This window comes from Dermacentor variabilis, chromosome 1 (assembly GCF_050947875.1).
Source record: "Dermacentor variabilis isolate Ectoservices chromosome 1, ASM5094787v1, whole genome shotgun sequence".
Lineage (NCBI taxonomy): Eukaryota > Metazoa > Arthropoda > Arachnida > Ixodida > Ixodidae > Dermacentor > Dermacentor variabilis.
The window spans coordinates 282,765,900-282,782,473 of NC_134568.1; the positions used below are offsets into that span (position 1 = coordinate 282,765,900).

Here is a 16,574-nt window from a genome sequence, read left to right on the forward strand (position 1 = left end):
GGGCTCTCGGCCATTCCCATACGGTAGGAGTATGCGTTCGTGAATGCCACTCCCAGCCACAAGCGGCACAGCAAGGTTGTTTCGCCGCGGGAAGTGCTAGATGGCAACTGTAGCCGTAGCATGGGGTCCAGTTTATGTAATCGGCAATTGAAGGCATTTGAACTCCAGAGATCTTGTGACTTCTTGCGTGCAAGTCGAAACTTCCACTGGCAAGCTTCATTCAGATGCTCAAATAAATGCGCCGGACGGACGCGTAAACGAATGTGCCATGTAGGAGACAACCAAATGCACAACGAAGCCAATAACCGCCACGGCCATAGAGTAATTTAGTAAACGACAAGAGTGGACACTCGAGCCGTTTCGCGGCCGAGCTGTGGCGATTCGCCTATTGCGCTAGGTGGCAGAGCACATCAAGAAAAATGTGGCTGTGGCTGCGGCCGTGGCTATAGCAGCTTGCCAAGCGGCACGACCCAACATGTGCGAAGCCCAGTTACAGTGTACTAGTCCAGTCGGGGGGGGGGGGAGGGGGGGAGCTCGCGGCGTCGTTATTCTGTAAAATGCGCCCGAGGATCGTTGTTGGGCTCTTCTGCCAGCGTTTGACACTACTGCTTCTCTTCGCTGTTTCATGTCAATGCCACAGGAAGTTTTTTTTGCAGGTTGTTAAACACTTGTTCTCGTGATATTTCGTTATCTCACTGTCAGCGGCATGAACGAGTGAGGGAGGGGGACCATGGTGGCCTTGAAGCCATAAACAACTGCTGCCCATTTGCAACGTTCAATTTCATTTTGCATCCTTCTTTTATGATGCGCAGCAATGAGTGGTGATGCCAGCGATAACAGCGACGCGGCAGCGTCCAAGCTGCAAGGCACGTTCAAAACAATGACGAAGTTAGAAAATAAAATAAAATGGTTCACTAAGAAATGCGGCTTATGAACACATGTCATTCGGTTCAGAGAGCTTTATGTTGATTTGTTCAAGAAGGTTATGCGCAGCGGCTTCTGAAAAAGCATGGGGCGCCAGTTTTGTAAAAGAAATGCGGCTATTTCCAAAGCTGTACATGTGCAACATTTGCAATATGGCAATAATGCGCGTTCTCTGAACCTCTATTGAGAGAACCTCTCGCTAGAGCGTTATGAGCTGTTTTACATTGGGCTAAACGTACGTGTTTTCATGTTCTAATTGTGCATGGAGTCCTTACCGTAGCAAGTTTCCTGTGTCTTAGCATTTATAACTGTGGTTCCTTGACCTATGATCAGAAAAACATGTATTACACGAAGGAACGTATCATCTCCATTCAAAAACTTTGAAGGCTCCAGTGTTGCTTACGTTCTGCCTGTAATTCTACCTATTGCAGGAATCTCCACTACTCATTTCTCAAAATACACTCTGCAGCCAAAGGACATCATGCATATTCAAGGACAAATTTCCAAGTATGAGAAGACGATTGCAAGGCTTCGAATACAGCAGGTGAAAACCCTCAACTCAGTCGAACTGCTTAATTGACTGAGATGCCAGTATCTTGCAGCTGTTTAATGAGGAACTCACTGAATTAGGCATTCGAGATGAGGTTGTTGGTGCGTGCCCAATCATTTTTGTAGCCATTTTATTTTGTTACACATCCATTCACATAATTCTGCTACTTTAATTCACACTCCTTCGTAGAAGTACAAGAAGAATCGTGATATTTTTTCCTTCTGAAACAATCCAATTCTGAGTACATTTATTGCTGGCTTGTCTGTGTAGATTTTTTTTTCATTCTATGTATAGTTGCAACACGTCTTGTGTCTGTTGTTACGCTTGTGTAAAGTTTATTGCGATCACGCCATTATTTTCCGACAATTCTACATTACTTGCATTTCGCACTTTCTTCCCGTTTTCATGATCCCATCCCCATGCCGCTCCCATGTGTAGGGTAGCAAACCGGTTAAGCTAAACTGGTTAACCTCCCTGTCTTTCCTTCCTTCCTTCCTTCCTTCCTTCCTTCCTTCCTTCCTTCCTTCCTTCCTTCCTTCCCGTTTTCATGTGTCTGCCACTTTTCTCACACTCTTGCTGCAATAAATCGTTGTCTTCTACTTCCGTGTGCTTGGCTGTCCAGCAAGCTGATTGAAGGAACACGGCACATTTATTTACGATACTCCTTCTGGTGTGAGTTATTAGAACTGCAATATCACAAACGATGAAGTTCTACTTTGTCATTAAGAGTTGGCATGATTGTTGCGCTAAGTTACAGCTTCAAACATAACGCATATGAATTTGAATAAAACTAACAAAGTGATACACCTTTGTGCGCTGCAACATATAAGCAGCGCCACAAGCGCCTGCATCAAATCACTCGATTTATGCAACGTAACTGGTCCCAAAAAAGAAATAAAATAAACGAAAATGAAATCATGGCCTTAGAATTTCGGCGACGCGCGGCGACCATCTTGGAGGCTGGTGCGTTCCAATGTAAGGTTACGTTCCAATGTAAGTTCCAATGTAACGTTAACGAGTAGATGAACACTAAAGCGAGACATCAAAGAAACTGATGTAATTGTTTCTCGAATGGATGTGAAAACGAGGTCTAGAATATTATTGCTACGGGTGGGTTTACAACTCATTTGCACTAGAGAAAAGTCTTAAGTAAGCTCGACGAAATCGTTTGAGTGTTGGCAGGGTGACGTTAGGTTAGCCCAGTCAATTTCGGGGTAATTAAAATAGCCAAATTAGCTTTCGGAAATTTCGAAGTAATTTCGCTAGCATTTGCATACAAATAAGACGCTAACGTATCTGTGCGGTCTGGTGGTGGATGACGTTTTCCAAATACGTTGTTAGAATGCGAGGATGGTACGCAGACCCAAGCTATTTCAAGTGAGCTTGAAATTTCGATTGGCAGTAATGTTCTTCTTGAGGGCTATAAATCACCCCCCCCCCCCCCCGGCCTTTTTTTTTTTCCATCTCCATCTTTACGATGAATGCTGTAGTCAACTGATGGTCATACGACTTCGTCATCAGTGATCTCGGAATGAAGCCACGTTTCTGTGAGTTCTAGAATATCACAATTGCTGTTTTCTAGATACGAGCAAACTTCGACACGTTTTGGGTGTATACAGTGGATATTCGTAAACGATAGCGAAAACTGCGCTATAACATTATGGACACTTGAAACTGAGGTGGATGAAAATCTGGTTCGACTGCCGGCCTTTGAAACTGTTATCTAGATGACTGAATCCGCAGTTTATCGACGGCACAGGTTTGGACTTCGATAATTCGATTAACTGCTTTCTGGCTACACATGTTTGCAATGAAAAGTCTTCGCGAACAACGAAATTTGTATTTTTGAACTTATAACCTTTTTCAATTACTCTTTGCCTGTCCTTGCAGCAGGTGAATTTTGTAATAGCCGGTCTGCATTTCCCCACTTAATATTTGCCAAGGCCATGCGCACGCTCAACTTGCAAAGGTTCATTTGTAACGCCAAGCTCTTTTGAACATAAATCAATGTCTTCGACTTCTGATGCTGCCCACGTTTAATTGGAATCGTCGGTGATGCCAAAAAGAGAGGAGATTAGATCGCCTTAGTCGATTTTCGGTATCATCGCATCTAGATTTAATACTCTTAAGTTGCTGAGATATCGAATTAATAGCTTCAGGCGGGCGGACTGTTAATGCACCTTGTTTTTTTTTTCCAAAGGTGACATGTCAACCTCAAGAACACGTATTCTTGAAAATAAATGTTGCAGTTCCACAAGGACAGATCCGTGCAAGTGCTTTGCGTGCAAATCGCTACGCATATCTGTCTGTCCGGTTTCGAAAACAGCAGTTAGCATTTCTTCGGTAGAAGGTGCTAGATTTGTCTCAACATCGCCAGATAGAAGCAGTGCCATCATCTTAACACACGTTGCTAAAAAAACTGCTACAACCCCTAGCAAGTTAGAGAGCTCAGTGGACAAGAAACATTTGACGTAACACCCGCTAAACTTAAGCTTCTTCAGTATAAGCTATTTAGTCGAATGCCCAGTATATCAGCTTTAGACTCGTGTCAAGGAAATCTAACACATTTACTGAAAATCATCTAGAATAATTATTAACACTAAGGGTGTCTTGTGGTTTGTTCGTTAAGCGTGGATTTTTTTATATTTTTCTATGTTCACCAATGCACCGGGTGTTTGAGTGACAAATGTTTCCAGTTATTAAAAATAGGGGCTTCAAGACGCGGTGATAGTTTTCTCTGGCCGATAACCACAGCAGGGTTGGGCAAAAAATATATGATAGATAATTTAATAATTTTATTAACTGAGAATTGCTAATGAACCATTTATTTATTAGTGTTAAGCCAGCGGAGCCAAGTGACCGTTTGTTAGGAATGGCGAGGTCATTCAAATTCAGCCTATGAAACGGATACAAAGCCACCATTTAGAACAAGCTGGCAGATTAATCATTTTCTTACAGTACATTCATTAGAACTGGTGCACCTACATAGTTTATAGGCATGTAGTCGATCTTAATTTTTTCTGACATTTTTTTATCTTTATTGTCATGCCCCAATTAACTTGCTATGGGTCCAGCCATGATGTGCGAATTTTGCAACTCGTCCTGAAGGAATAACTACGTGTGTGAACAAATTAATTAGTCAATTATTAATTATTGTTAGTGAGGGAACACGGCCTTCTAGATATACCATGCGTCGTCTAGAAGTGATGCACAAGAGCGGTGCGTTGTACTCTGCTTTCGCAAAATAATTTATAAGAATCTGCATGCGTACTTACATTTAAGCTGAGGAATATAGGCCATTGTACGTTCTCTCTTATTGCTTTATCTCGCGAGCTGTTATTTGAATACGTGGTAAGGAAGAAACCATGTTGGCACAGTATCCACTCCACCAATATTTATTAGATTTGCTGCATTTTAAAGAAAATCATAGGATCTATACAGACCGTTGCGAAAATATTCCCGATATAGTGAAGCATTTTTTTTACTCCAAAGGGCTAAAAATCGGGCATTTAAAAAAGAAAATCGAGTTTTCAATTTACAATCTCAGAAATAAAGAACCGTCATCACATTTCTGACATCTAAAGTGGACAAATTTGAGGTAGCATGCCCAGCCGCTTTTTGATATACCGCGAAATTGTGGGTAAATCTTTGGTGGAACTCGCATGAACAATGTAATAATTTCACATAGGCTGTAAAATTATGACCCATATTCTCCCGATTTTGGCGATCTCAGAGCTATAGTTTACAGAATCATGGTATCTGCTTTTGCAGCATACTTACGGAGCTGTAAACATTATTCCTTTTCCTTCCCCTAGTGCAGGGTAGCAGGGTTTTAGCTCTGGTTAACCTCCCTGCCTTTCTCTCATTTTCATCTCTCCCTCTGAAGTCTGTGGACATTCTGCTTCAGAAGGCGGTATAATTTGGCTTTCTCTTGTGATTGGAAGAAATCCAAATTAGTTCAACACGTGTCTAACAAGAGCATTCTTAAGTTTCAGGTGCATTTTGAGGGAGATCGAGGTTTGCCCCGAGCTAAGACTTTCTCTCAACGTTCGTGTACTGCATGGGGCAGCTGTCCTGCATTCATCATTGAATCCCTTTGTATACTCAGTCCTGCTACGTGCTTCGTGGTGCGCAACTGTCGACGCTGCTGTATGCGTCAAGGCACAGTCGGTTGGACAAAGACATACGGTGCGTAAAAGCGTTCTGCAGTGGCGGCTCGTACATGCCTGTTCGACGTCACTACAGATTGTGAAGGGCGCCATACGGAGCAGCAGGAAGGAGAAACTTCCCGGAATTCGGGCAGCCGCGCAAGACCGGCACAACACCTGCAATGCTACGTAAATAAATAATGATGCGCATCAGCTGTGATTTGAGCAACGACATGTGACGACATTCCCTGTCCTATGCTTGGAGGGGAGTGGGTCTTCTTGGAACGAGGTGTTCTTGGTTCACGCTTTATGCGAAGCAAATATTTGGATTCCTCGTTGCTGCAAGATTTCTTGGAAATTACAGTGCGTCACGCTATCATTCATTGCCAGCTTTGGTATGCAGTCGGCAGGGTTCTTGACTGCGTGCGGTAATGTTCTGATTTTCAGGTTAACGTCCAGTACTTTAACATCTGGTCAAACACATCACTGATCGATAGTACTGATCGGTAATCATTATAAACCTTAATAAGCGGCCACCATCATTGAGCACTGCGTGAATGAAGATTACCTGTTCGGACATTTTATTCCCACGTTGTGCAAGCTTTCTTCATAATACGTGTGCTCGTGGGGAGGTTCCTTGGCTCTTAGCTTGCTTAGCATAGCCTCTGTAAAACAAACATTAAATCTACTTCTGTCCGTGCGCGATGGCACAATTTCTTTTCTGAAAAGTAAAAATCCAGCAGACGTAAACATGTCGCTTCCTACCTGTGCCTCTCTCTCCCCCACTTTGACCGAGCTACCTTCTCTCAACATTGAGAGTCTGAAAAATGCAGCGCTACTTGTAGACCACCCTCAGATGATGAGTATCACAAAAATATTGTTTTATGCGGTTTATTTGTTTCATAAAGAACAAAACATGGCGATGTAACCATGGCAACTGGCTGAATACATACAGGTACAACGAGTACAAATACAACACCGACGGCTTCGATGTACTAGTAGCTTTCGGACTACTGGTAGCCGCCACGTCAAATGAAATTTTTTTTTAATGATGGGGCTTTACATATGAGAGCAACACTTGGCCTATGAGCGGGCAAAACGGAAGGGCTCCTTCCATTCTTTGATGAGTCCACGATAACCTGGTGTTGCACGACAAAAAATGACCACTAGTTTTCCTCTCTCTCGACATGTTTGCAAAGGCACAGGCTAAGGCTCTCAATACATGTTACAGCACAGGAAGGACGCGCAGCACTTATACTGTGACGTGGCTTTCGAATACATGGTGCATATTTCCACAAGGATACATGGGTTCGTCGAGGCTTCTCTAAGCGAAATAATATACAGCACATGAAACTAAAGAACGTTCAAACACGCAGGACATTGATCACTCATCAAGTTGCCGAAAGACATCGCACATTACACCAGCTTCCAGACTGCGCAGGATGCGACTCCATTGTGCGTAGCCGCTCGCCAGTCTCACACGCGAGGCTGGGATGCGTGATGAAATTTCACGCACAGACATCATTTTTTATTGTAGCACAAAGTCAAGCCAGCTCGCGAATGCGCAAATTCCATCATGCTTGCGCTAAGCCTGCGCAAAAAAGCTCGGTGCATACTGGTGAAACGATGGCAGAGTAATACTACGAAACGAGGAAAAATAAAACACAACAAACAACGCCAAAATGGGAAACGTAAAACAATACAGATGCCCCTTTACTGAAGTATACATATGTATCTCCAATAAAGACAAACTCGGTCCTGAGCCCCGCTAGGAATTGCTGTGGAGCATGCAATGTGCACAGTACAGTGTCAAACATTCATAAATGCTATAGCTGCACCAGGTGAAACGCATCAGAAATTCTACGTGCACGCGTGTTCTAGGCACTGAAGAAAATAGAAGATCTCAAATGGCACCCTGAGTAAAACATTTTCGTAGGTCTCCTACGTTCGATCAAAAGAGCAGTGTATGGCATTGCCACTCCCAACTTTCAATAACGCAATTTTTCAGCAATAAAGCGCGCACAAAAGTTTTGTTTAAAAAAAAACGCATGGCGTAAGTATTTGCAACGGGATATTTTATGCTTATTTGTACTTAAACGCTGGCTGCATTCTTTTTCGTTTACTATTTCTTTTGTGTCTGTGTTCGTCATATAAAAGCAGAATTCCCGTGCAGCATATTCTGTTCATTGCAATACATCAACTATCACTCCAGTTGTGTATGCGCGAGAGGTATTCTTGAGAAGTCTGGAACAGTGCGATGAAAAAAAAATGAGAAGGCAGAATACTTTGTTTAGCGCAAAAAGACAGACACAAGAAAGACGACAGGACAAGGCGCTGAAGGCAGAAATTCATGGCATCGCCGTGTAGCGACATTCTCTATGCGGCGTAAAAATAAAATTACGCCTCTAGCGCAAATATTGCCGGCTAAATTGACCATTTTGCTTCACCGTGTCGACTTCCTGTCTTGCTGTTTGTACTACACATCACATCGTAAGTTTGGTCTCTTTTCAATACGTTGTTACTACAGTGTCCTTGAGCACTGTGTTCAGAACTAGAAGTGCTCATCTTCATTTGACGATTAAATAATAGGCCGTTTTGCGTTTAAATGTCAGAATTCCCAGACTAATGTAGGGAACAGCCGGAATGAGGGAAGTCGGCTGGTCCACAAAGCGATACAACTTTCGGAAGTCGCTTTGCGTGAACTGCAACCGATAGGGTTTAAACGCGCGTATGATATAAAATATTCATTACCAAAGGTTGATTGTGCCCAAATGTTTGAAAACGAGCAATCAAACTTTTTTGTTTTTTCCTAAATCATATCTTGATGTTATACACACGGGACACTCTCTACATCAGTAGCTTATATAATATCTAATGATGAAGCACCTAGCGCGCTGAGAAGAGCTCCTTACGGCAATCACGGTTTCAGATACATAAGGGTTTCTTTACATGAGTGAAGTTTGTTGTTGTCTTGCGTAAAAGTTAGCACCCAAGACGGCGCAGTCGGTCGTCAACCGCTCTCACGCTCAACATTACTTGTGAACTCGACTCCTATGCCGCCGACACGCGACGTGTTCCTCACTTTGCAGTCGACGAGAGCGGTTATATGGGCTCGTTGGTAGGCGATTTTCTCATTTGTGTAGCGCGATCACAACGAAAAGCACATGAAATAACACAGAGCACACTATGCAGCCTGCATGGCCACTACCACTAAAGAGGCTCTCAGTTGGCAAACTACGGCGATAGCCTGTCGACGAATTGCGTTCACACCGGCCAGTCCAAGCTTTCAGCTGTACTGAATGCACACCAAAGGGAAATTCGGCATTGTTCTGTATAAAAGTGCCTAGTTGCGCGGCCTTCCAAAATTTGGCGGGCGTAATATGCCGAAGCATGAGCATACCAGTGCCACGGTGTTGCACATGAATACGTCGCGCTTCTCCATTCACATACAGTATCGCGTCTCTCCGGGCGGATCACAGAACCCTGTTCCCTTTACATTTAGTGTGCAGATTACAGAAAAGAAAAAAAACTTAGCCCCTGTTCACAACACACTTGCTCGTCGGCCGGCGCTCGGGCACCTGCCACTATAGTACGTACTAACCATCGGCGAGATAACTCGACGACTGCCGCGTCAGTGAGGCATTAACGAAATAAGTTTTGTGAATACGAGCCCTGGGTTGGTATAACGTAAGAATTCCTCTCGCTCGATCGTATTCCCTTGTTGTCATCTACCCTTCATAGCCGGCCGATCCTGGCAATAAGGTGGGCGGAGCACCGCTCGCACCAATGACGAAATGCGAAAAGGAAAGCATTTTAATGGGATCCTTACATTAACCCAACCCTTTCCTGAACGGAACCACTGAGTGGATCCTGCCCTAACGACTCGTGTAATTGTAGGGCACCGAACTTGCAACTCTGTCTCATGCCACAGGGACTACCCGTGGAAACGTGGCCCTGCCTCGGCCATTCCGTCGTGGCCACTGTGCCTTTTGCTAGACGACCTGCACGCTGCCCAGCTGCTGCTGCTTCCCGTTGCCAGGTTCTGTGAGCACGTCACCCCAGTAAAAGTTGGCGGGTCCCTTTCCGCAATGTATGCGGTACCGCCAGCGTCCAGCCTCGCCGTCGTAGTACCAGTAAACGTTGCTCACGAGGCACGTAGCGCTGAGCACCAGCGTGGACAGCGGAATGCATATCCACAGCGCCACCTCGAAGTGCTTGCTGTACGGGTTCTCGAACGAGTAGGAAAACAACACCAATGGCACAATCAGTACCCAGGCGATGAGCACGGGTATGAAGATGAAGATGGTGGCCAGCTCCGTGTTGCGCTGCCTTCGGCGCCGCTCCATCTCCACCTGGGCCGAGCCGGCGGCGCTCTCGTCGGACGGCGCTTCGGCCGCCACCGTTGCGCTGCAAATGTTGGGGCGAACGACATCAGAATACCTCGGTGCGCGCAAGATGACTGCAAACGCTGTGTAAGGCCACGCCTGTGTGCTCTATTGGGGCAGACAGCCGCGGCCAAATTCATTCCCCGGAAAGTAGGACGGTCCCCCGTCGACCCGGCTCTCGTTCCGTGTTTCCGAACAAGTATCACGGCGTCGTCGTGCAAAGGTCAGCGCCAACTGCTAACTAGCCAGATGACCCAACAATAAGAGACAGGGTCGGTGCCATGCGCCTAAACATTGCCAAGGAACGTCGGAATCTGAGAGAACTGTGGTCAGTGGGGGGCAATGTGAATTAGGAAATTCAACCAGCCCTAGCAAAGAGAGTATGCCCAAATCCACCAGTGCCGCGCTACTTTGCTCATTACCTTTATATAAGCACGGTACGGAGCACTTGCGAACAATCTGAGCTGCAGTCACATAACGATAGGACAGTGAGGTTTCGTAATATATACGCATAACAGCGTCCTGGGCTCTAACTCATGATAAAATGGCGTAGGAGAGTGAGAACACGGGAGGTTTTTGCGCAGTGTCTGTGGATGTTTCTTCTATAAATACAGTTTAATCAGTTCGCCGAAGTTCCCTCAACGCCCCCTGCCATGTACTTAGAGCCAAATCAGTCATCACTGAGTGGTTTAGAGTCGATCGCGTTAATATATTGAGATTACAGTTTGTATGTGTCCGGACTGTGGAATAATGCAGTACGGGAAACTGGGGAAACTGTTAAAAGGAAGCGTTAGCTCGGGCCAAACTCCGACGCCGCCGATTCAAATACATGTAAAACGCAAAAAGTTTTTCTGAGATAACCCCTGGACCGATTTTAATGAAATGTGTTTCATTTGAGAGAGAAAGACAAATTCTAGTGACTGTTGGAAGCGGAATTTCGATTTAGGGCCTGAATTTTGTTGCAAAAATTTTCAAAAATTGGAAAGTTTGAAAAATATATAGAAGCACGAAGTTTACGCATTCATCGCTCTGCATCAAGAACAGATATCGCGGTTTTGTGAACGGCATTCATTATATCATTGTAAGCGGACAAATTCTATATGTCATTTTACATCTTACGTGAACTTGTTACGTTGTTTACAAGGGTTCCGCAAAAGCTGTATTTCCATGTTACTAAATTTTTTTGAGATTCTAGTGTAACATAGCAATTTTGTCAGCTTTAGATATACTATTATATACAATTCACAGAATTGTAATATCCTTTTTTGTTGCTGAGTTAGGGAGTTGTAAACTTGATAGTATCGTTTTCTGAACACTTTCAATTTTGCCAATTTTTTTTGAACAAAATGACCGTCTAAATCGAAAATTCGAAACCGACAGTCACCAGATCTTAAATGTTTCTTTCAAATGCAACAAATCTCGTCAAATTTGGTGCAGTGGTTGCCGATAAAAATGAATTCTCCTTTTACATGCACTGAGATAGGAGCACCCGAGCTAGAGCTTCCTATTAACTCCAACAGCAATGCATGTCGCGGTACACTCTCAGACAAAGGTACTCCCTTTGGGTTGTATATCTGCCACAAAACGGTAATTGTCATCTGCCTTGCTTGCCTTTCCTTTCTTGAAAACGCCGCGCCCGCTACTTTCCTGTAGGCAATGCTATGCCATGCTGATAACGCGCATGCCGTTCGTTGCTGGGAAGTACCGGGCTCGCAGCGTTTAAGAAAATAAATGCGGACAAGACAGATGACGTTTATTGTCGTGTGGCAAGATACGACCCAAAGGGTGTTATTTTGTTTTAGAGCGTATATTTTTGGTCCGTCCTTCTCGAAACTAGAGCTAGGAATAACGTTTCTAGCAAAATGCTATACTTTCAGTACTGGTTGTCTTCAATTCCATAACTAAACGGCATGCCGCTTAATGTTATTAATTAAACGTTAATTAAAAATATTTGTTAATATATATTCTATTACCGATTCTCGCGCCAATTCTGGTGGCCGTCCTGCTCGGAAGCATCGTCAGCAAAAATCGTAATTCTACCTCAGTTGCTCTAAAACATGCGTTAAATTGCGCTATAGGTTACATCATCCGCTTTATTATCTATTTTAGACTCTAAAGAAAGTTTACATCCTTTGAGTCGTATCTTGCCACACAACAATAAATAATAATATTTGGGGTTTTACGTGCCAAAACCACTTTCTGATTATGAGGCACGCCGTAGTGGAGGACTCCGGAAATTTTGACCACCTGGGGTTCTTTAACGTGTACCTAAATCTAAGCACACGGGTGTTTTCGCCCCCATCGAAATGCGGCCGCCGTGGCCGGGATTCGATCCCGCGACCTCGTGCTCAACAGCCCAACACCATAGCCACTGAGCAACCACGGCGGGTCACACAACAATAAACGTCATCTGTCTTGTTCACATTTCTTTTCCTTAACGCTGCGAGCTCGATACCTCCTAGTAACGAACCAGATGCGCGTTATCAAGATGACATAGTGTCACGTGGTAGTGACGTTAAAGAACACAGTAGCAATACTGTGAAAGACAAAACTAGCTTTTATGGGGCGAACCTGTGCCCACAAAGACAGGCTACACTTAAAGCACAACGATAGCGGCGAACACAGTCGGCGATCGTCGAAATCTCATCAGCGGGTCCAGCGCGTCGGCTTTTATACAGCAGTCATAGAATGTTCCAGACTAATCGTTGGGACCCGCTTGCCTTCCTCAAGGTTCTACACCATTCGCGTCACGCGATGAAATAAGATAACACAAGGTTCCGCGACAACAGAAAGCGGATAGAAGCATCGATAACTTTCCGGAAACTTCGGATACGTATACAGGCGCGTCCCGCGCTGTGCGATTTGTTAGGCGGCGAAACGTGGTCACCCGATAAATATAAGTGCACGTGTCAATAGCATTGCCGACAGGAAAGTAGCGGGCGCGGCATTTTCAAGAAAGGAAACGCAAGCAAGGAAGATTACAATTATCGTGTCGATGGGGGCGAAATGCTAAAACACCCGTGTACTTAGATTTAGGTGCACGTTAAAGAACCCCAGGTGGTCGGAATTTCCGGAGTCCCGCGCTACGGCGTGCCTCATAATCAGAAAGTGGTTTCGGCACGTAAAACCCCATATTTTATTTTTTAACGATCTTTGTGTGGGAGATATACACCCCAAAGGGTGTAAACTTTTTTTAGAGTGAAGTTCTCCCCCTACGTGCTTTTAGCTCCAATGGTTTAGTGAGAGCAATTGCGCGTTGTTTGGTTCATACCTTGAGACACAAAGCGCGCAGCTGAATTTTCAGGTTGACTGCGTAGGCAAGAACTGTTATACTGTCAATTAAACTGTCAGTAACGTCAATCAAAATGGTATACGCACGCAAATGCTCCTTGCATAGATGGTTTATGCACTCTGTCGGACACAATTTTATCGAACTAGTGGGGCCGTCCGCAAATATTTAATTAGCAAGAAATTGTTAATTAACTTTCCTTTGTATCATAATTATGGTGTATGCTTATATTATGCACTTGAAGACAACAGTATTCGAAAACAATTCCAGTCTATTAGATACTTCTAGAGCACTTGTTCCCCAAGATATTTGTGATGAAATTCGACACTCAGCGCCATGCGTACTCAAACGCGGGAATCTTCACACGTAGAGAAAATCGAACAGGACGCAGCTGACGGCGTTCAAACGAGGGTCACCAGTATTACTGTTTGCCAGTCAAGAGCTGGGGCGCCGATGTTATCAGCTGCGCCCAGCTTATAGGTTGCTTTTTTTTTTCTTGTGAAAATTTTTTTTTCTTGCGAAAATTGTTAACTTACTGCGACACTGCGCTTCCATACAACACACAAAATAACAGAGATTTCGAAAAGCAGTGTAGCAAGGGCACAACGTCATACGGTGATAAGACTACGCATGAATTAAGGAGAATGTATTTTACAATCGAACGCAAATAGTCTGACACCTTGTAGAAGTATGTGGGTGCAAAGCTCCAAGCTCCGAGGTTTTATTCTGCATTGCCATCGGTAACAGAGGCAGATAGGTCGGAAATAAGAAGTAAGTGATGATTGCTGAGACGGCAGGCTCACGCGTGACACCGTGACCTCCCCGGGCTGCTCGTATCTGTGCGCAAGTAGGCTCACAGCGACACGTTCATCGCCGTTTTGTAAAGACGCTTTCACTGACCCTTTTTGATTAAAATCTGTTTATGGGAAAAAAAACTTCGCCGTATTTTTTTCGTATTTATTTTTCTTTAGTTTAAACCGACAGTGCTGAATTCTAGCTATACAGAATCAGCTACGTCATCTGGAGTATTCATCTTTGTGTCGAGACTCTCGCCACGGAATGCAATATTGGTGTACTAAATGCCAAATTTAATTAGGAATATCTCGGAATGCAAGCGTTCTTGAAGTATCCAACAAAATGGAGCAGGCAGCCAGCGGCATAATTTTTTTTTCTTGGGGCTTCGTTTCAGTCGTCTTTTCTATCGCCGCCCTAAACCGGTGTGCAATATTTTAGGAAACGGTGTGACAACGCGCCATCTCGTTCGTGGCAGCAGCCAACAGCTACGCCGTCACCTTGTCACTTTTTCGCGGCCACAAAGTGATTGAGCAGCGTTGATTCTTTGAATTCCCTTTTGTGGAGGGAGCTGCCTGTTCAGCGCGTGAAACACGCTGGACCCGCCTTCACTGCGCATTCTCTGTTTCGTGTTTTGCGCAGCAGCATTCAAACGCGGAAAAAGTAACTGCGGAAAATGTAGCGAGTTGTAAGTTATTGAGTATGATGTTATCGAGTGCAAGGCATAATTTCACATTCTCGCATGCGCAATTATGAAGGTAACTTTAAAATTAGGGAATTAAGTTTGACTAATCAGCTAATTAATGATTTAAACAATTCACCAGCGTGCGCAAGGCAGCTGCTAAAAAAAAAACACGGTTGTTCCCTTTAACGTACTTCGTGGCCCTCTGTTTTAAATAGCTTTGTCCGCGTTAGCTGGGACGCATGGTATATGGTGCCGCCGGCAAAGTTCCGAGTTGTAACTCGGAACTTTATTTAGGGGGAGTGCTGACAACTTTTGTGTACGCCCGTAACTCGATTGTACACCAATCATTCAATTTTCGAGGTCTCTCGTACTCGCCAATGGAGCACGATGACCCGGCGTGCGCATAGAGAAAATTTATTCTTGTGCATGAACTCACGAAAATGAAGTCTAATACAGAACTATCAGTTATTCCCGAAAAATGAGTTTTCAGCACTCCCCCTGCTAGAGTCAAACAATTCTGCGTAACCGCAGTGATAACAATTGTAACGTTATGGTCGGAGAAATACAAGTTTTTGAATAATGATAATAATAATAATAATAATAATAATAATAATAATAATAATAATAATAATAATAATAATAATAATAATAATTGCGACCTCGATATTGGTTAACGTTTCGTGAATAAATCTCAATCTACCTACGAATCGCAAACAAAATCTCAGCTGAGAGATGGAAACCAGCAGCGAAAAATGATTTCACCCTTTTGCCGCGCGTAATTTAGCTGTCTATGTAATATCAACAATAATAAAACGGCGTTACGTTATTTGGACTATACTTCTAAAGCATGCAACGTGGCAGTTGTGAATAGTCTTTATAATATTATTTGGCCACGGCGGCCGCATTTCAATGGGGGCGAAATGCGAAAACACCCGTGTACTTAGATTTAGGTGCACGGTAAAGAACCCCAGGTGGTCGAAATTTCCGGAGTTTTCCACTACGGCGTGCCTCATAATCAGAAAGTGGTTTTGGCACGTAAAACCCCATAATCTAATGAATGACGCCGGAGCGCTACAGTGCGTCGTCTCTATATCTTTCTGTCCGTGTGCCTCTGCGCTAAAACTTATCTTTATCAATTCTGAAAAAGAAAGTCCTCACGTAACAACACCAGGTGGTTAAATGAGAGTGCACTACCCTGAGTGGAAGTATGACGTACGAAGGATCCCGCCAGAAAACCGATCTTCTTCTCCGCCTATGAATGTAACCTGAGATGAAGGACTGCAGTTATAGTTGGCTTTGCCAACTTACGAGTCCGTCCGCCAATTTCAGTTTGTTTATCATAATTAAGAATACCTTCCGTTTCTTCGGCAAGTCTGTGGTCCGCCCACTTTTCTCCCAGGGATATACATAGTGTGTGGCTTTTTTGTTCTGTGTAAGTAATGCCTTTCAGGTTCTATATTGACAGCATGGATTGCAAAGGCTGACAGCAGGGAAGGAGGAAACGCGCGACCAGCGGTGTGTTTTTTTTTTTTTTTAAACACCGCTGGTCACGCAGTGTTTAAAACTATTTTCTTTTTTCAACTTTTCTTACACTCCGATCGTTGACCGAACTCTCGTGGGCAAGAAGAGGGCAGAACACTTTAATGCCGCCGCGTGGACGCAGCAAGACAGCCCGGACACAAGATATATCCAGCGAGCGACACACGCACTCGGAGCGCCGCCGTGTCCGCTCCGTTTCAACGTCACGGCTGCGTGGCAAACATCTCCGCGGCAGACAGGCGCAAGTCCGAGCGAACAGGGT

The 16,574-nt window shown here is 44.3% G+C and overlaps 1 protein-coding gene and 1 long non-coding RNA gene across 4 annotated transcripts in view; one reads left to right on the plus strand and one right to left on the minus strand.

The window, feature by feature from the left end:
* LOC142566116 (uncharacterized) overlaps positions 1-16,574 on the plus strand; it is a 281,596-nt gene that overhangs the window by 143,913 nt on the left and 121,109 nt on the right. The window contains exon 5 of one of the 3 annotated variants that reach the window (XR_012824969.1): positions 1,356-1,468. The exons of the other annotated variants lie outside the window; for them this stretch is intronic. This is a non-coding gene — a long non-coding RNA (uncharacterized LOC142566116). The remainder of the gene's footprint in view (positions 1-1,355; positions 1,469-16,574) is intronic. 3 annotated transcript variants of the gene reach the window in all.
* LOC142566109 (uncharacterized) overlaps positions 6,498-16,574 on the minus strand; it is an 84,063-nt gene continuing 73,986 nt past the window's right edge. Inside the window, exon 4 of the mRNA XM_075676903.1 lies at positions 6,498-10,029. Within this exon, the coding sequence (XP_075533018.1) occupies positions 9,615-10,029 (415 nt within the window). The 3' untranslated portion in view covers positions 6,498-9,614. The remainder of the gene's footprint in view (positions 10,030-16,574) is intronic.